Source organism: Bos grunniens, chromosome 12 (genome assembly GCF_055505025.1).
Source record: "Bos grunniens cultivar Pamir isolate PY7600 chromosome 12, Bosgru_T2T1.0, whole genome shotgun sequence".
NCBI classification, from domain to species: Eukaryota; Metazoa; Chordata; class Mammalia; order Artiodactyla; family Bovidae; genus Bos; species Bos grunniens.
Genome location: NC_141176.1, coordinates 76,706,272 through 76,726,021, shown reverse-complemented (window position 1 = coordinate 76,726,021; position 19,750 = coordinate 76,706,272). Strand labels below are relative to the sequence as shown.

The window sequence follows — 19,750 nt, the reverse complement described above, 5'->3', positions numbered from 1 at the left end:
GCAAACTCAGGGAGATATGAAGAACAGGGAAGCCTGGTGTACTGCAGTCCATGGGGTCACAAAGAGTTGGACATGACTGAGAAACGGAACAACAACAAAAGGAGGGAAACCGCAATGATGTGTCACATGTGTTCAAAGAAAATGATTAGATTGACTGTAGCTTAAACAGTTGCCTGAATAGAGGATACCTGGTTGACTGCTTGTGACTGGTTGTTCTTATGTTTTTATTTTTTAATTTTTTTGTTAGATCTGAGTGCATTGGTTCTTAGCTGTTGGTTTGCTGGCATGGGAGGTCAAGGATTTAGAGCCACCTCAGTCTCATGGCCTCTTTGTTTAAATACTATGGCAGGTAGAATATTGAATTTTCAGCTGGGAACTTCCTGCATTTGTGGGGAAGTGGTAAAGACCATGAAGATAAAGCTCATAGGTACTCTGTTTAGGGCTGGTTCCTACATGTCTTTCTCCCAGTGGAGCACATGATACTGTAAAAATGGTCTGTGAAGATTTGATGAGAGAGCATTACCTCTGGAGATGTGCTTGTTGCCACATCTGGGTCAGCCTTTTTTAAGTTTCTTTCCTGGAATATCTTCCCCAATTAACTGTTTACTTGCATTTTAACATGATGCTTCTCTCAATTTCCATGTTGTCCAAAAACACTGTACTGATACTTCTACCCACATCAGTAGTTTTAGCATCCATGAGTTCCCATGGTAGTTATGTCAATGGCCTCCATTTTTAAAACATGAACATACATTTCTTTCATATCCCCCAGCACCTAGCGTAGGGTTTGACAGTGAATACCATGCTCATTTTGCTCTTTGGAAGAAAAGCTATGACCAACCTAGACAGCATATTAAAAAGCAGAGACATTACTTTGCCAACAAAGGTCCAACTAGTCAAAGCTATGATTTTTCCAGTAGTCATGTATGGATATGAGAGTTGGACCATAAGGAAAGCTGAGCATTGAAGAATTGATGCTTTTGAACTGTGGTGTTGGAGAAGAACCTTGAGAGTCCCTTGGACTGCAGTGAGATCAAACCAGTCAATCCTGAAGGAAACCAGTCCTGAATATTCATTGGAAGGACTGATGCTGAAGCTGAAACCCCAATACTTTGGCCACCTGATGCGAAGAACTGACTCATTGGAAAAGACCTTGATGCTGGGAAAGATTGAATGCAGAAGGGGATGACAGAGGATGAGATGGTTGGATGGTATCACTGACTTGATAGACATGAGTTTGAGCAAGCTCCAGGAGTTGGTGATGGACAGGGAGGCCTGGCATGTTGTAGTCCATGAGGTCACAAAGAGTCAGATGTGACTGAGTGACTGAACTGAACTGAATCTAGATTTTTTTTTACCAGAATTCCAAACCTAGAGATAATTTTCTTAGGAAAATAATAATTTGAGACTAGTTAACTTTTCTTAATTAGTATGTAGATTGGATTAATATTATCAAATGTAAATGAATTCCTCTCAAATTCTTTATTTTAGGGCAAAGTTATGCAAAAGGGGACTTTTGCTGAGTTTTCAAAATCTGGGATAGATTTTGAAGATATTATTTTCTGGGAGAAGGTAGAGAAGGCTGAACCATCTCCAGGTCCAGGAACACTCACTCTGATCTCCGAGTCTTCAGTTCAGTCTCAACCGTCTTCCAGACCCTCTTTGAAAGATGCAGCTCCAGAGGACCAAGATGTGAGTTTCTCATCCTGCAACATGCCCTTGTCTGTCTGCTCTTGGTGGCCTCGTGGACCTTCAGTCTGATTCTCTCATGACATCTTCGTTTATCCCAAAGTAGATCCTAAGATTACAAGCCTAATTCCATGGAATTGGTAGAATTAGAAGAGCATGAAGGGAGCAAGCCTGCTTGGTGTTCTCCTTTGGGTGTAGGATGAAGAATCTTATGGAGCTCAGTAGGGGGTGCACTGCTATGAATTTCCAGCTGTTTGTGGCTCATGCTGATATGAAAACCCATCAGTTTACCGTAGTTACATCTACTCACTCTGGTGGCTCCCAGCTTCCCTTATGCATCCAGAGGTTTAATGTGAAGATCTCTTTAGACTGAGTCTTTCTGTGACCACATTAAATCAGCTACTTTTCCTATATGTTGGAATGTTCTGCAGGTGATTGATGGTAATATTTTGCCCCTTTGTTAGATCATTTGTTGTAGGCCAGACACTTTAGAGTTAGTTCTTGTCTTCCTATTTTTTATTACCCTTTGAGACCTAGAGCCACATTGTATTCATCTTGAATGCCCAATGGTCAGCATAGAGTTGAGTACATCTTTGGCTCATGTGACTCTATAATGCATTCTAGGTCCTACAGACAGAAATGAAGAAAAACAGTAGCTCTCTCTTAAAAACATACACAGGTTCTCTCTTGGTATCCAAGCCCACAATATCCAGACCTAGGAACCTGGATGATTCTGATAAATATTCAAATTAGTCCCTCACATTCTACACTCAGGAATCACTCCCTGAAATTCAGGAATTAAATAGATTTGGGTCATATGCCATCCTGTGCTGTCCAGACTCACATTATTTCAACTTCCTGTGTGGACTCATGTTGCTGTATTTGTCTAGGATTTGGAACACCAAGTATGGTTTACATTTCTATCATTGGAAGTGATACAAGTCATTTAGAGGGATATGTTAGTGCCATATCACTTTGTGTATTATTTTGGAAGAAGCTTCTGCATTTGTACTTGAATCAGGTGGTTGTGCTTGTGCTGAGTCATGATTGACTTTAAGCAAAGCCACCAACAGTGAATAATTTCATGCAAATGATGTTCTTTTTCTAATAGATTTCTGAAAGTAGGATGGCTGAGTCCAAGGGTAAATGCATATGTGGTTTGGCTAGACATTTGCCCACCCTTTTCTGTAGGAAATGGACCATCCTGCACTCCTACGAGCATATGAGATGTATCTGTTTCCTCACAGCTTTGCAGTGGAGGGCATTGTAAACTTTTGAAATTTGAGGGTTCCTTACTTAAAATTTTGTTTTCACTGCTGTTCTCCCTCCCAGACTGAGAATATCCAGGTTACATTACCACTGGAGGGCCGTTTGGTTGGAAGAGTTGGTTTTAAGACCTATGAGAATTACTTCACAGCTGGTGTGCACTGGTTTATCATCATTTACCTTATTTTAGTGAACATTGGAGCTCAGGTAAATAAGAACATTTATTTTGGTTTTGTGCCCTCTTCTTGGTATTTACATATTTTTATACTGTATTTATTTAATTTATTAATATTAACATGTTTAATATATACATTAAGAGATTTATTTCAGAGATTTGGCTCATGAGGTTGTGCAGTCTAGCTGGTCAATGTGAAATCAGAAAGGCAGGCCTACAGGCTGGAACCTCAGGCAGGAGCTGACTCTGCAGTCTTGAAGCAAAATTTCTTCCTCCTCCAGGAAGCCTCAGGTTTTGTTCATCAGGCCTTTGACTGACTGGACAAGGCCACCACAGTGTTGAGGGTGATCTCCTCTACTTCAGTTCCGAGGATGATGTGAATCATATCCACTGAATACCTTCATAGCGACATCTAGACGAGGGTTTGGTTGAACCACTAGAGACTGGCCTGGCCAAGCTGACAAAGAAACTTGATCATCACAGTTTCTATCAAATTTTTTTTTCTTTGAAAAGTCCTGACTTTTATACTGTTTTTATTGTGCTTTGCAGTCCATTTTGGTTTGTACTGAATGAAATCTGTGAGGAAAATAAGTGAGGCTTACTTATTGAGGTGAGGTTTTGTTTGTATATAACAGAAAGATTCTAGGAAGAAAAAGAATGTCTTGTAAAGATATTAAAATGTAGCATGCCCTCCCCTGACCTGTGGTCATCTGGGGTGTGGGGCTTGGCACAAACCTGAGCTGGAAGGACCGTCTCCACGTTCTGGAGCCTTTCCATCTCCCAACCTAGTGAGCGGGGTGTGAGGCTCAGTGATGTCAGTGTGTGAGTGACTGTTGTTTCCTGCTCCAGGTTACCTATGTCCTGCAGGATTGGTGGCTTGCATACTGGTGAGTGATTCCTGGTCTGACCCAAAGGGCTGTGAAGTCTACATGAAGCCTCACTTTCCCACAGCAGGGGGGTTAGTTGGGGCTTGTTCAGCCTCTTCTTCTGACTCTCACATAGTTTCTCTGAAAAAGAAGTAAACTTCTGGCTGATGGAGTGAGACTATCCCCGTATTTGACCCTCAGCAGCTTCCTCAAATTCTTAGAGCTGACAGTTGTGATTCAAATGGACTTTTTATAAGGTAGACGGACACAGGGCCCAGTGAGCTGGGAACCATTTTCCACCATAAAACACGTCTTCTAAATCGAGGTTAATTTTTCTGTTATTTACCTAAATTCTATCTAGAGTGTAATACTTTTTCTTTGTCTTCCCTTTTCTCTAGGGCAAATGGACAGAGTACCCTATATGCCATGAAATATGGGAAAGGAAGGGTAATTGAGATACCTGATTCTGGCTGGTACTCAACAGTTCACTCAGGTAAATCATCTGGTCTGTTATACAAGAGTCTGAGGTGTTTACTAGGAGCCTGTGTGAACAACTAGAGCTCCCAGGAGTAATTCAGTAATGTCTTAAAAGATGAAGAGTCTGAGTTGCATTTACTCTGTGAATTAATTAGAATGAGTATTTTAAAAATCTGCTAGAAGAAAGTGGGTGCATGAAGACTCTTAATTTGCTCTGTACTGGATTTTGGTAGTTAAACCAGAATTACATATTGAGAAAATCAGTCACTGGAAATATGTGCTATTGTCTATTCTAATAGGTTGCTTTAGCTAAAGCTTACATCATTACATGAATGGGCAAGGGGATTAGAAATGGATCCCTACCCTGTTGTTTGGATTGTTTCAATTCTTTCTGAATAAACCATGGCTTTTATTGATCCTGAGTGAAATCCTTTGGCAGCAAGTGTCCCACGTAAATGTGTTATTCCCTTGCAGGTATGCAAACTCCCCTTCACCACACTCATCTCTTGGGCTTCACTACTTAAGAAAGAAGTTAATCAGGGAGAAATACAGTGTCTAGAAATTAGAATTCCTTCTCTTTCTTTCCTTGAGATCACAATATTATTGTGTCCTCAACTATGTGATTAATATCTGGCTTGCCAGGCCAATATTAACACAGCTCTCTGTGTTTTCACAGGAGTGCTTAGAATATATGTAGCATTATATACTTTTTAAAGGAAATCCTCACCTAAAATATTATATATTTCCACAGGAAACCTTCATACAAGCTTTCTACCAAGGTAGAGTGTGTTATGTTTGTTAGAACCCACTTATTGAAATTTGGTGTCTATTATGTTGATCACTTGCTGAGAAATGTGAATCTATTAGTTGTTTACCTTCTGAATTGAGGAACTATGGTAACTTAAAGAAAGATGGACTTACATTATATATTCATATAAGATGGTGTGTTAGTCGCTCAGTTGTGTCTGACTTTGTGACCCCATTGCCTGTGGCTCACCAGACTCGTCTGTCCATGGAGTTTCTCAGGCAAGAATACTGAGTGGGTTGTGATTTCCTACTCCAGGGGATCTTCCCGGCCCAGGGATCAAACCAGGGTCTCAATGCACTGCAGGCAAATTCTTTACCATCTGAACTGCCAGGGAAGCCCAGTAGGCTAGGGCAAATGCCCATTGATGGAATTCAGGAATTTGAACAGTTTTCAAAGCTGAAATAACAATGACACATCAGCTAAAGAGGAAAACAAAATATTTGATGGAATGTATATTACAGAGGTTTCTCCACTCTCTTTAGCATTGTGAATTCAAGAGATGTTAGGAGGGCTATTTTCATTTTTGTATGCATAGCAGGTACTAATTTATGTAATTAATAAAGTTAAATTTAGGTTATTGTATTCATTTCCAAATGCTTTGTGTTTCTTTTTTAAATTAATTTAATTGGAGGCTAATTACTTTACAATATTGTAGTGGTTTTTGCAATACATTGACATGAATCAGCCATGGGTGTACATGTGTTCCCCATCCTGAACCCCCCTCCACTCCCTCCCCATCCCATCCCTCAGGGTCATCCCAGTGCACCAGCACTGAGCACCCTGTCTTATGCATTGAACTTGGACTGGTGATATGTTTCACATATGATAATATATATGTTTCAATGCTATTCTCAAATCACCCCACCCTTGCCTTCTCCCATAGAGTGCAAAACACTGTTCTATACATCTGTGTCTCTTTTGCTGTCTCACATATAGGGTCATCATTACCATCTTTCTAAATTCCATATATATGCATTAATATTCTGTATTTGCTTTTCTTTCCAACTCACTTCACTCTGTATAACAGGCTCCAGTTTCATCCACCTTATTAGAACTGATTCAAATGCATTCTTTTTAATAGCTGAGTAATATTCCATTATGTATATATGCCACGGCTTTCTTATCCATTCGTCTGCCAATGGACATCCAGGTTGCTTTCATGTCCTAGCTATTGTAAACATTGCTGCAATGAACATTGGGGTACATGTGTCTCTTTCAATTCTGGTTTCTTCGGTGTGTATGCACAGCAGTGGGATTGCTGGGTTGTATGGCAGTTCTATTTGAAGCTTTTTAAGGAATCTCCATACTATTCTCCATGGTGGCTGTACTAGTTTGCATTCCCACTAACAGTATAAGAGGGTTCCTTTTCCTTCACACCCTCTTCAGCATTTATTGTTTGTAAACTTTTGGATAGCAGCCATTTGACTGGAATGAGATGGTACCTCATTGTGGTTTTGATTTGCATGTCCCTGATAATGAGTGATGTTGAGCATCTTTTCTTTTTTTAAAATTTTATTTTATTTTTAAACTTTACAATATTGTATTGGTTCTGCCATATATCGAAATGAATCCACCACAGGTTTGTTAGCCATCTGTATGTCTTCTTTGGAGAAATGTCTGTTTAGTTCTTTGGCCCATTTTTTGATTGGGCCATTTATTTTTCTTGAATTGAACTGCAGGAACTGTTTCTATATTTTTGAGATTAATTCTTTGTCAGTTGCTTTATTTGCTATTATTTTCACCCATTCTGAAGGCTGTCTTTTCACCTTGCTAATAGTTTCCTTCATTGTGCAAAAGCTTTTAAGTTTAATTAGGTCCCATTTGTTTATTTTTGCTTTTATTTCCATTACTCTGGGAGGTGGGTCATAGAGGATCATGCTGTGATTTATGTCAGAGAGTGTTTTGCCTATGTTTTCCTCTAGGAGTTTTATAGTTTCTCATCTTACATTTAGATCTTTCATCCATTTTGAGTTTATTTTTGTGTATGGTGTTAGAAAGTATTCTAATTCATTCTTTTACAAGTGGTTTACCAGTTTTCTCAGCACAACTTGTTAAAGAGATTGTCTTTTCTCCATTGTATATTCTTGCCTCCTTTGTCAAAGATAAGGTGTCCATAGGTATGTGGATTCGTTTCTGGGTTTCTATTTTGTTCCATTGATCTATATTTCTGTCTTTGTGCCAATACCATACTGTCTTGATGACTGTAGCTTTGTAGTATAGTCTGAAGTCAGGTAGGTTGATTCCTCCAGTTGCATTCTTCTTTGTCAAGATTGTTTTGGCTATTCGAGGTTTTTTGTATTTCCATACAAATTGTAAAATTATTTGTTCTAATTCTCTGAAAAATACCATTGGTAGCTTGATTGGGATTGCATTGAATCCATATATTGCTTTGGGTAGTAAACTCATTTTCACTATATTGATTCTTCTGATCCATTAACATGGTATATTTTCCCCTCTATTTGTGTCATCTTTGATTTCTTTCATCAGAGTTTTTTTTTTAGTTTTCTATATATAGGTCTTTTGTTTCTTTAGGTAGATTTATTCCTAAGTATTTTATTCTTTTCATTGCAACAGTGAATGGAATTGTTTCTTTAATTTCTCTTTCTGTTTTCTCATTGTTAGTGTATAGGAATGCAAGGTATGTTAATTTTATATCCTTCAACTTTACTATGTTCATTGATTAGCTCTTGTAATTTTCTGGTGGTGTCTTTATGGTTTTCTATGTAGAGGAACATGTCATCTGCACACAGTGAGAGTTTTACTTCTTTTCCAATCTGGATTCCTTTCATTTCTTTTTCTTCTCTGAGTGCTGTGGCCAAAACTTCCAAAACTGTGTTTAATAGTAGTGGTGAGAGTGGGAACCCCTGTCTTGTTTTTGCCTTTAGGGGAAATTCTGTCAGGTTTTCACCATTGAAGATAATGTTTGCTGTGAGTTTATCATATATAGCTTTTATTATGTTGAGGTATGTTCCTTCTATGGCTGCTTTCCGTAGAGTTTTTATCATAAATGGATGTTGAATTTTGTCAAAGGCTTTCTCTACATCTATTGAGATAATCATATGGCTTTTATTTTTCAATTTGTTAATGTGGTGTATCACATTGATTGATTTGCGGATATTAAAGAATCCTTGTATCCCTGGGATAAAGCCCACCTGGTCATGATGGTATGATTTTTTTTTTTTTTAATAAGTTGTTGGATTTTGTTTGCTAGAATTTTGTTAAGGATTTTTGCATCTATGTTTATCAGTGATATTGGCCTTTAGTTTTCTCTTTTTGTGGCATCTTTGTCTGGTTTTGGTATTAAGGTGATGGTGACCTCATAGAATGAGTTTGGGAGTTTACCTTCCTCTGCAATTTTCTGGAAGAGTTTGAGTAGGATAGATGTTAACTCTTCTCTAAATTTTGGTAGAATTCAGCTGTGAAGCCATCTCATCCTGGGCTTTTGTTTGCTGGAATATTTCTGATTACAGTTTTGATTTCCATGCTTGTGATGTGTCTGTTAAGATTTTCTATTTCTTTCTGGTTCAGTTTTGGAAAGTTTTACTTTTCTAAGAGTTTGTCCATTTCTTCCAAGTTGTCCATTTTGGGGGCATATAGTTGTGATAGCAGTCTCTTATGATTCTTTTGTCTGTTGTGATTTCCCATTTCTCCATTTTCATTTCTAATTTAGTTGATTTGATTCTTTGCCCTGCTTTTCTTGACTAGTCTGGCTAATGATTTGTCTATTTTATTTATCTTCTCAAAGAACCAGCTTTTAGCTTTGTTGATTTTTGCCATAGTCTCCTTTGTTTCTTTTTGATTAATTTCTCCCCCAATTTTTATGATTTCTTTCCTTCTACTAAACCTAGGGTTCTTTATTTCTTCCTTTTCTAGTTGCTTCAGTTGTAGAGTTAGATTATCTATTTGATTTTTCTCTTGTTTCTTGAGGTAAGCTTGTATTGCTATGAATCTTCCCTTTAGCACTGATTTTACTGAGTTCCAAAGGTTTTGGGGTGTCGTGCTTTCATTGTCATTTGTTTCTATGCATAGTTTGATTTGTTTTGTGATTTCTTCTGATTTGTTGGTTATTCAGAAGCTTGTTGTTTAGCCTCCTTATGTTTGTATTTTTAATAGTCCTTTTTTTCCCCTGTAGTTGATATCTAATCTTACTGCAAATATCTAATCTTGTGATCAGAAGAGATACTTAGAATGATTTCTTTCTTTCTTTCTTTTTTGTTTAATTTACTAAGGCTAGATTTATGGCCCAGGATGTGATCTATCCTGGAGAAGGGTCCATGTGCACTTGAGAAGAAGGTGAAAGTCATTGTTTTCGGATGAAATGTCCTATAGATATCAATTAAGTCTAACTGGTCCATTATATCATTTAAAGTTTGTGATTCCTTGTTAATTTTCTGTTTAGTTGATCTATCCATAGGTGTATTAAAGTCTCCCACTATTACTGTGTTGCTATTAATTTCCCTTTTCATACTTGTTAGGACCTTACATATTGTGGTGCTCCTATGTTGGGTGCATATATATTTATAATTGTTATATCTTCCTCTTGGATTGATCCATTAATCATTATGTAGTGTCCTTCTTTGTCTCTTTTCACAGTCTTTATTTCAAAGTCTATTTTATCTGATGTGAGTATTGCTACTCCTGCTTTCTTGTGGTCTCCATTTGCATTAAATATATTTTTACAGCCCTTCATTTTCAGTCTGTATGTGTCCCTTGTTTTGAGGTGGGTCTCTTGTAGACAGCATATGTAGAGGTCTTGCTTTTGTATCCATTCAGACCATCCCCATGGAAAAGAAATGCAAAAAAGCAAAATGGCTGTCTGGGGAGGCTTTACAAATAGCTGTGAAAAGAAGAGAAGCAAAAAGCAAAGGAGAAAAGGAAAGACATAAACATCTGAATGCAGAGTTCCAAAGAATAGCAAGAAGAGATAAGAAAGCCTTCCTCAGTGATCAATGCAAAGAAATAGTGGAAAACAACAGAATGGAAAAGACTAGAGATCTCTTCAAGAAAATTAGAGATACCAAGGGAACATTTCATGCAAAGAGGGGCTCGATAAAGGACAGAAATGGTATGGACCTACAGAAGCAGAAGATATTAAGAAGAGGTGGCAAGAATACACAGAAGAACTGTACAAAAAAGATCTTCATGACACAGATAATTACGAAGATGTGATCACTCACCTAGAGCCAGACATCCTGGAATGTGAAGTCAAGTAGGCCTTAGAAAGCATCACTATGAACAAAGCTAGTGGAGGTGATGGAATTCCGGTTGAGCTATTTCAAATCCTGAAAGATGATGCTGTGAAAGTGCTGCACTCAATATGCCAGCAATTTGGAAAACTCAGCAGTGGCTACAGGACTGGAAAAGGTCAGTTTTCATTCCAATTCCAAAGAAAGGCAATGCCAAAGAATGCTCAAACTACCACACAATTGCACTCATCTCACACGCTAGCAAAGTAATGCTCAAAATTCTCCAAGCCAGGCTTCAGCAATATGTGAACCGCAAACTTGCTGATGTTCAAGCTGGTTTTAGAAAAGGCAGAGGAACCAGAGATCAAATTGCCAACAACCGCTGGATCATTGAAAAAGCAAGAGAGTTCCAGAAAAACATTGATTTCTGCTTTATTGACTATGGCAAAGCCTTTGACTGTGTGGATCACAATAAACTGTGGAAAATTCTGAAAGAGATGGGAATACCAGACCACCTGACCTGCCTCTTGAGAAATGTGTATGCAGGTCAGGAAGCAACAGTTGGAACTGGACATGGAACAATGCACTGGTTCCAAATAGGAAAAGGAGTACGTCAAGGCTGTATATTGTCACCCTGCTTATTTAACTTATAATCAGAGTACATCAGGAGAAATGCTGGACTGGAAGAAGCACAAGCTTGAATCAAGATTGCCGGGGGAAATATCAATAACCTCAGATATGCAGATGACACCACCCTTATGGCAGAAAGTGAAGAGGAACTCAAAAGCCTCTTGATGAAAGTGAAAGTGGAGAGTGAAAAAGTTGGCTGAAAGCTCAACATTCAGAAAACGAAGATCATGGCATCCGGTCCCATCACTTCATGGGAAATAGATGGGGAAACAGTGGAAACAGTGTCAGACTTTATTTTTGGAGGGCCCCCAAAATCACAGCAGATGGTGACTGCAGCCATGAAATTAAAAGACGCTTACTCCTTGGAAAGAAAGTTATGACCAACCTAGATAGCATATTCAAAAGCTGAGACATTACTTTGCCAACAAAGGTCCGTCTCGTCAAGGCTATGGTTTTTCCTGTGGTCATGTATGGAAGTGAGATTTGGACTGTGAAGAAGGCTGAGTGTCGAAGAATTGATGCTTTTGAACTGCGGTGTTGGAGAAGACTCTTGAGAGTCCCTTGGACTGCAAGGAGATCCAACCAGTCCATTCTGAAGGAGATCAGCCCTGGGATTTCTTTGGAAGGAATGATGCTAAAGCTGAACCTCCAGTACTTTGGCCACCTCATGCGAAGAGTTGACTCATTGGAAAAGACTCTGATGCTGGGAGGGATTGGGGGCAGGAGGAGAAGGGGATGACAGAGGATGAGATGGCTGGATGGCATCACTGACTCGATGGACATGAGTCTGAGTGAACTCCGGGAGTTGGTGATGGACAGGGAGGCCTGGCATGTGGTCACAAAGAGTTGGACACGACTGAGTGACTGAACTGAACTGAACTGAGCTGGGCCCATCTTTGTCTTTTGATTGGGGCATTCAACCCATTTACATTTAAGGTAATTATTGATAAGTATGATCCCATTGCCATTTACTTTGTTGTTTGGGGTTTGAATTTATACACCTTTTCTGTGTTTTCTGTCTAAATAAGATCCTTTAGCATTTGTTGAGGAGAAGGCAATGGCACCCCACTCCAGTACTCTTGCCTGGAAAATCCCATGGACAGAGGAGCCTGGTGGGCTGCAGTCCATGTGGTCGCTAAGAGTCGGACACGACTGTGACTTCACTTTCACTTTTCACTTTCATGCATTGGAGAAGGAAATGGCAATCCATTCCAGTGTTCTTGCCTGGAGAATCCCAGGGATGGGGGAGCCTGGTGGGTTGCCGTCTATGGGGTCGCACAGAGTCAGACACGACTGAAGCGACTTAGCAGCAGCAGCAGCAGCATTTGTTGAATAGCTGGTTTGGTGGTGCTGAATTCTCTCAGGTTTTGCTTATCTGTAAAGCTTTTGATTTCTCTTTCATATATGAATGAGATCCTTGATGGGTATAGTAATCTGGGTTGTAGGTTTTTCTCTTTCATTGCTTTAAGTATGTCCTGCCATTCCCTTCTGGCCTGAAGAGTTTCTATTGAAAGATCAGCTGTTATCCTTATGAGAATCCCCTTGTGTGTTATTTGTTGTTTTCCCCTTGCTGCTTTTAATAATTGTTCTTTTTGTTCGATATTGGTTAATTTGATTAATATGTGTCTGGGATATTTCACCTGAGGTTTACCCTGTTTGGGACTCTCTGGGTTTCTTGGACTTTGGTGACTATTTCCTTCTCCATTTTAGAGAAGTTTTCAACTATTATCTCCTCAAGTAGTTTCTCATGGCCTTTCTTTTTGTCTTCTTCTTCTGGGACTCCTATGATTTGAATGTTGGGGCATGTGACATTGTCCCATGGGTCTCTGAGGTTGTCCTCATTTCTTTTAATTCTTTTTTCTTTTTTTCTCTCTGCTTCATTTATTTCCACCATTCTATCTTCCACCTCACTTATCCTATCTTCTGCCTCAGTTATTCTACTGTTAGCTCCATCCAGAGTGCTTTTGATCTCAGTTATTGCATTATTCATTATTGATTGACTCTCTTTTATTTTTTCTCGGTCCTTGTTAAATATTTTGCACATCTTCTCAATCCTTGTCTCCAGACTATATATATGTAACTCTGTTTTGTTCACAAAATTTTGGATCATTTTTCCTATCATTATTCTGAATTCATTTTCAGGTAGATTCCCTATCTCCTCCTCTTTTGTTTCATTTGTTGTGCATTTATCATGTTCCTTTACTTGCTAAATATTTCTCTGCCTTTTCATCTAGTTTAGATGTCTGTGTTTGGAGTGGCCTTTCTGTATGCTGGAACTTTGTGTTTCCTCTTTATTGTGGAGGTTCCTCCCTGTGGGTGTGGTTGGAGGAGTGGCTTGTCAAGGTTTCCTGGTTAGGGAAGCTTGCGTCAGTGTTCTGGTGGGTGGAGCTGGATCTCTTCTCTCTGGAGTGCAATGAAGTGCCCTGTAGTGAGTTTTGAGTTGTCTATGGGTTTGGTGTGACTTTGGGCAGCCTGTATTTTAATGCTCAGTGCTATGTTCCTGTGTTGCTGGAGAATTAGCTTGGTATGTCTTGCTCTGGAACTTGTTGGCTCTTGGGTGGAGCTTGGTTTCATTGTAGTTATGAAGGCTTTTGGATGAGCTCTTGTTCATTAATGTTCCCTGGAGTCAGGAGTTTTCTGGTGTTCTCAGGTTTTGTATTTAAGCCTCCTGTCTCTGGCTTTCAGTCTTATTCTACATTAGCCTGAAGACTTCTCCATCCATACAGCACCAATGCTAAAACATGTAGGTTAAAAGAGAAAAGATTCTCCACAGTGAGGGACACCCAGAGAGGTTCACAGAGTTACATGGAGAAGAGAAGAGGAAGGAAGGAGATAGAGGTGACCAGGAGGAGAAGAGGATGAATCAAAAGGGGAGACAGAAATCTAGCCAGTAATCAAATTCTTATGTGCTGTCCACAGCCTGGAACATCCAGAGAGTTTCACAGAGTTACACAGAGAAGAGAGAGGGAGGAAGGAGATAGAGGTGACCAAGAAGAGAACATGGGGTGTCAAAAGGCAAGAGACAGATCTAGCCAGTGATCATTTCCCTAAGTGTTCTCCAAAGCTCAGAATACCCAAAGAGATTCACAGAGTTGAGTAGAGAAGAGGTGGGAGGGAGGAAATGGATGTGACCTGGGGGAGAACAAGGAGAGTCAAAAGAGGGAGAGGGCAATCAAGCCAGTAATCACACTCCTAAGTAAAAATGGATACTGAAGATTGGATTCTTAAAGGTACAAAATTGATAACAAATACCCAAAAGAAAAGATTGAAAATCAAGAGTAGAGGATAACCTCTCAAAAATACAATATTAAAAAAAATCACAAAAATTATAAAAAGTATATATGAAATTTGCTTTAAAAATAGGTTCTTTTTTGCTAGATAGTTCAGTTCAGTCCAGTCACTCAGTCGTGTCCGACTCTTTGCGACCCCATGAATCACAGCACGCCAGGCCTCCCTGTCCATCACCAACTCCCGGAGTTCACCCAGACTCATATCCATCGAGTCAGTGATGCCATCCAGCCATCTCATCCTCTGTCGTCCCCTTCTCCTCCTGCCCCCAATCCCCCCCAGCATCAGAGTCTTTTCCAGTGAGTCAACTCTTCACATGAGGTGGCCAAAGTACTGGAGGTTCAGCTTTAGCATCATTCCTTCCAAAGAAATCCCAGGGCTGATCTCCTTCAGAATGGACTGGTTGGATCTCCTTGCAGTCCAAGGGACTCTCAAGAGTCTTCTCCAACACCACAGTTCAAAAGCATCAATTCTTCGGCACTCAGCCTTCTTCACAGTCCAACTCTCACATCCATACATGACCACAGGAAAAACCATAGCCTTGACTAGAAGAACCTTTGTTGGCAAGGTAATGTCTCTGTTTTTGAATATGCTATCTAGGTTGGTCATAACTTTCCTTCCAAGGAGTAAGCATCTTTTAATTTCATGGCTGAAGTCACCATCTGCAGTGATTTTTGAGCCCCCAAAATAAAGTCTGACACTGTTTCCACTGTTTCCCCATCTATTTCCCATGAACTGATGGGACCAGATGCCATGATTTTTGTCTTCTCAACGTTGATCTTTAAGCCAACTTTTTCACTCTCCACTTTCACTTTCATCAAGATAATAGTGGGTTATAAAAATGAAAATTAATGGAGTAATAAAGTAGTTAGAATTAAAAAAATTAAAAAATGATAATAAAATATATCTAGGAATTTCTCTGGAGCTATTGCAGGCAGTGATGGATGGGTCATTTCAGTTTCAGATAATCCCTTGTTCTAGCTTATACTTCCTCTCAAGGTCTATAGGCCCCTTCCAATGTAGTCAGTGCTAACTACACGGTTTTAATCTGTTGCACCTGTCACTTCCAAAGCTGTTCCCTCTGTTTATTTTGGTGGCTTTTGTTTGCGAGTCTCTTCGGTGTCTAATTTCTGCCCTGACACAAGGTGGCGAAGGTGGTCACTTATTTAGGCTCACTTGTTCAGTTGTGCTGTGGGGAGGGAGGAACACTGCAAACAAATATCACTGGTGTGTGTGGGGAGTGCTCGCATTGTCTGGACCACACTGGGTTTGCCCCCACTCATGGAGACTGTGCTTTCCCTGTCTACACTGCTCAGGCTCTGCAGGGGAACTGTCCAAGCGGGTCCTGGGTTGCGTGCACTTCCCAGGTCTAAGCTGCTCAGGTTCAGGTTCTCAGGTACTCCACAAAGGCACATACTTGGTTGGGCCTGTGTTTTGTGCCCTTCCCAGGTCCGAGCAGCTCAGGTGACGAGGCGCTTGGGGAGCACACTCCCCAAGTGTGCAGTGTGTCTCATCGCCTCCCTGGTCCCAGCCACTTGGTTTCTTGGGAGAGTAGTGGGAGCAGCGTCCCACGTGTGCTGTGTGTCTCCTCTGGGGAGCTGATTTCTGGCTGTGACCCTCCTGTTGGATGTCAACCGTCCAGTTTCCCAGGAACATTTGGTTAGCAACTGGGAGCCTGCTTGCAGTTTGGTGGAGGATGCCATCTCTGGGGCCGAGATTGCCCCTTTCCAGCTCTGGCTGTCACCCGCCTGCCTCTCTGCCTCTCATGGGGGATGGGCCGGTCCGCAGCAGGCTAGCTCTCCTCTGGTATTCACTCAGTCCTTTGTTCTGTGAGTAGGCCTGGCAGTGCCTTAGGTTAGAGCTTTTCAAGGGAAAGTTCTCTCTCGCTCTTTCTTTTTTTCTCTCTGGCTATCCCACAGTTTGGGTTGCTGTCTCATGTTAGCTCCCTGAGATTGTCCTTAGGGCATTCAGGCCTGGTCCTTACCCTAAGCAATGCAGCCCGTGCCTTCCTGTTCAGCCCCCGCTTGCTGGTGGCAGATGCGAGCATCTGGGCTACTTCTCTGCTGGGAGTTGTGGTTAGGCACATAATCTGTGGGTTTTATTTACTTATTTATTTCCCTCCCAGTTATGTTGCCCTCTGAGATTCCAAAACTGCCCACCTACCTGCTGGTGAGAGTGTTTTCCTGGTGTTTGGAAACTTCTCCTCTTTTACAACTCCCTCCCCAGGACGGATCTCTGTTCTCTACCTCTTTTGTCTCTCTTTTTGTCTTTTATATTTTGTCCTACCTCCTTTTGAAGACAATGGGCTGCCTTTCTGGGTGGCTGATGTCCTCCGCCAGCATTCAGAAGTTGTTTTGTGAAATTAGCTCAGCATTCAAATGATCTTTTGATGAATTTGTGGGGGAGAAAGTGGTCTCCTTGTCCCAGTCCTCTGCCATTTTAGAACCACCCCCATGCTTTGTGTTAAAAAAAGAAAGTATAGCGTGATGCATCCAGAAGTACAGCGTAAAGATCTGGGCGTCCTCGGAGGCACCTGAATGGTCTCAGAGAAAAAAATAAATAAATAAATAAAACAGTGAGAGATTACTTGCTCATTTTGATTAATTATCTCATGGTAAAATATAGTACATGTTTTCTTTTTAATTTAATTTTATTTTTAAACTTTACATAATTGTATTAGTTTTGCCAAATATCAAAATGAATCTGCCACAGGTATACATGTGTTCCCCATCCTGAACCCTCTTCCCTCCTCCCTCCCCATACCATCCCTCTGGGTCGTCCCAGTGCACTAGCCCCAAGCATCCAGTATCGTGCATCGAACCTGGACTGGCAACTCGTTTCATACATGATATTTTACATGTTTCAATGTCACTCTCCCAAATCTTCCCACCCTCTCCCTCTCCCACAGAGTCCATAAGACTGTTCTATACATCAGTGTCTCTTTTGCTGTCTCGTACACAGGGTTATTGTTACCATCTTTCTAAATTCCATATATATGCGTTAGTATACTGTATTGGTGTTTTTCTTTCTGGCTTACTTCACTCTGTATAATAGGCTCCAGTTTCATCCACCTCATTAGACCTGATTCAAATGTATTCTTTTTAATGGCTGAGTAATACTCCATTGTGTATATGTACCACAGCTTTCTTATCCATTCATCTGCTGATGGACATCTAGGTTGCTTCCATGTCCTGGCTATTATAAACAGTGCTGCGATGAATATTGGGGTACACGTGTGTCTTTCCCTTCTGGTTTCCTCAGTGTGTATGCCCAGCAGTGGGATTGCTGGATCATAAGGCAGCTCTATTTCCAGTTTTTTAAGGAATCTCCACACTGTTCTCCATAGTGGCTGTACTAGTTTGCATTCCCACCAACAGTGTAAGAGGGTTCCCTTTTCTCCACACCCTCTCCAGCATTTATTATTTGTAGACTTTTGGATTGCAGCCATTCTGACTGGTGTGAGATGGTACCTCATTGTGGTTTTGATTTGTATTTCTCTGATACTGAGTGATGTTGAGCATCTTTTCATGTGTTTGTTAGCCATCTGTGTGTCTTCTTTGGAGAAATGTCTATTTAGTTCTTTGGCCCATTTTTTGATTGGGTCATTAATTTTTCTGGAGTTGAGCTGTAGGAGTTGCTTGTATATTTTTGAGATTAGTTGTTTGTCAGTTGCTTCATTTGCTATTATTTTCTCCCATTCTGAAGGCTGTCTTTTCACCTTGCTAATAGTTTCCTTTGATGTGCAGAAGCTTTTAAGGTTAATTAGGTCCCATTTGTTTATTTTTGCTTTAATTTCCAATATTCTGGGAGGTGGGTCATAGAGGATCCTGCTGTGATGTGTGTCAGAGAGTGTTTTGCCTATGTTCTCCTCTAGGAGTTTTATAGTTTCTGGTCTTACATTGAGATCTTTAATCCATTTTGAGTTTATTTTTGTGTATGGTGTTAGAAAGTGTTCTAGATTCATTCTTTTACAAGTGGTTGACCAGATTTCCCGGCACCACTTGTTAAAGAGATTGTCTTTAATCCATTGTATATTCTTGCCTCCTTTGTCAAAGATAAGGTGTCCATATGTGCGTGGATTTATCTCTGGGCTTTCTATTTTGTTCCATTGATCTATATGTGTGTCTTTGTGCCAGTACCATACTGTCTTGATGACTGTGGCTTTGTAGTAGAGCCTGAAGTCAGGTAGGTTGATTCCTCCAGTTCCATTCTTCTTTCTCAAGATCGCTTTGGCTATTCGAGGTTTTCTGTATTTCCATACAAATTGTGAAATTATTTGTTCTAGCTCTGTGAAGAATACTGTTGGTAGCTTGATAGGGATTGCATTGAATCTATAAATTGCTTTGGGTAGTATACTCATTTTCACTATATTGATTCTTCCAATCCATGAACATGTTATATTTCTCCATCTATTAGTGTCCTCTTTGATTTCTTTCACTAGTGTTTTATAGTTTTCTATGTATAGGTCTTTAGTTTCTTTAGGTAGATATATTTCTAAGTATTTTATTCTTTCCGTTGCAATGGTGAATGGAATTGTTTCCTTAATTTCTCTTTCTGTTTTCTCATTATTAGTGTATAGGGATGCAAGGGATTTCTGTGTGTTGATTTTATACCCTGAAACTGTACTATAGTCATTGATTAGTTCTAGTAATTTTCTGGTGGAGTCTTTAGGGTTTTCTATGTAGAGGGTCATGTCATCTGCAAACAGTGAGAGTTTTACTTCTTCTTTTCCAATTTGGATTCCTTTTATTTCTTTTTCTGCTCTGATTGCTGTGGCCAAAACTTCCAGAACTATGTTGAATAGTAATGGTGAAAGTGGGCACCTTTGTCTTGTTCCTGTCTTTAGAGGAAATGCATTCAATTTTTCACCATTGAGGATAATGTTTGCTGTGGGTTTGTCATATATAGCCTTTATTATGTTGAGGTATGTTCCTTCTATTCCTGCTTTCTGGAGAGTTTTTATCATAAATGGATGTTGAATTTTGTCAAAGGCTTTCTCTGCATCTATTGAGATAATCATATGGTTTTTATTTTTCAATTTGTTAATGTGGTGTATTACATTGATTGATTTGCAGATATTGAAGAATCCTTGCATCCCTGGGATAAAGCCCACTTGGTCATGGTGTATGATCTTTTTAATGTGTTGTTGGATTCTGATTGCTAGAATTTTCTTAAGGATTTTTGCATCTATGTTCATCAGTGATATTGGCCTGTAGTTTTCTTTTTTGTGTGGGATCTTTGTCAGGTTTTGGTATTAGGGTGATGGTGGCCTCATAGAATGAGTTTGGAAGTTTCCCTTCCTCTGCAATTTTCTGGAAGAGTTTGAGCAGGATAGGTGTTAGCTCTTCTCTAAATTTTGGTAGAA

The 19,750-nt window shown here is 40.0% G+C and overlaps 1 protein-coding gene across 3 annotated transcripts in view; it reads left to right on the top strand.

Annotated features, from left to right (window-relative positions):
* The window catches only part of LOC147361933 (ATP-binding cassette sub-family C member 4-like), a 217,818-nt gene that overhangs the window by 82,328 nt on the left and 115,740 nt on the right, over positions 1–19,750 (top strand). For all 3 annotated transcript variants that reach the window (XM_086330251.1, XM_086330250.1, XM_086330252.1), the window contains exons 15-18: positions 1,492–1,692; positions 3,022–3,162; positions 3,980–4,017; positions 4,395–4,489. In XM_086330251.1, the coding sequence (XP_086186377.1) occupies positions 1,492–1,692; positions 3,022–3,162; positions 3,980–4,017; positions 4,395–4,489 (475 nt within the window). The remainder of the gene's footprint in view (positions 1–1,491; positions 1,693–3,021; positions 3,163–3,979; positions 4,018–4,394; positions 4,490–19,750) is intronic.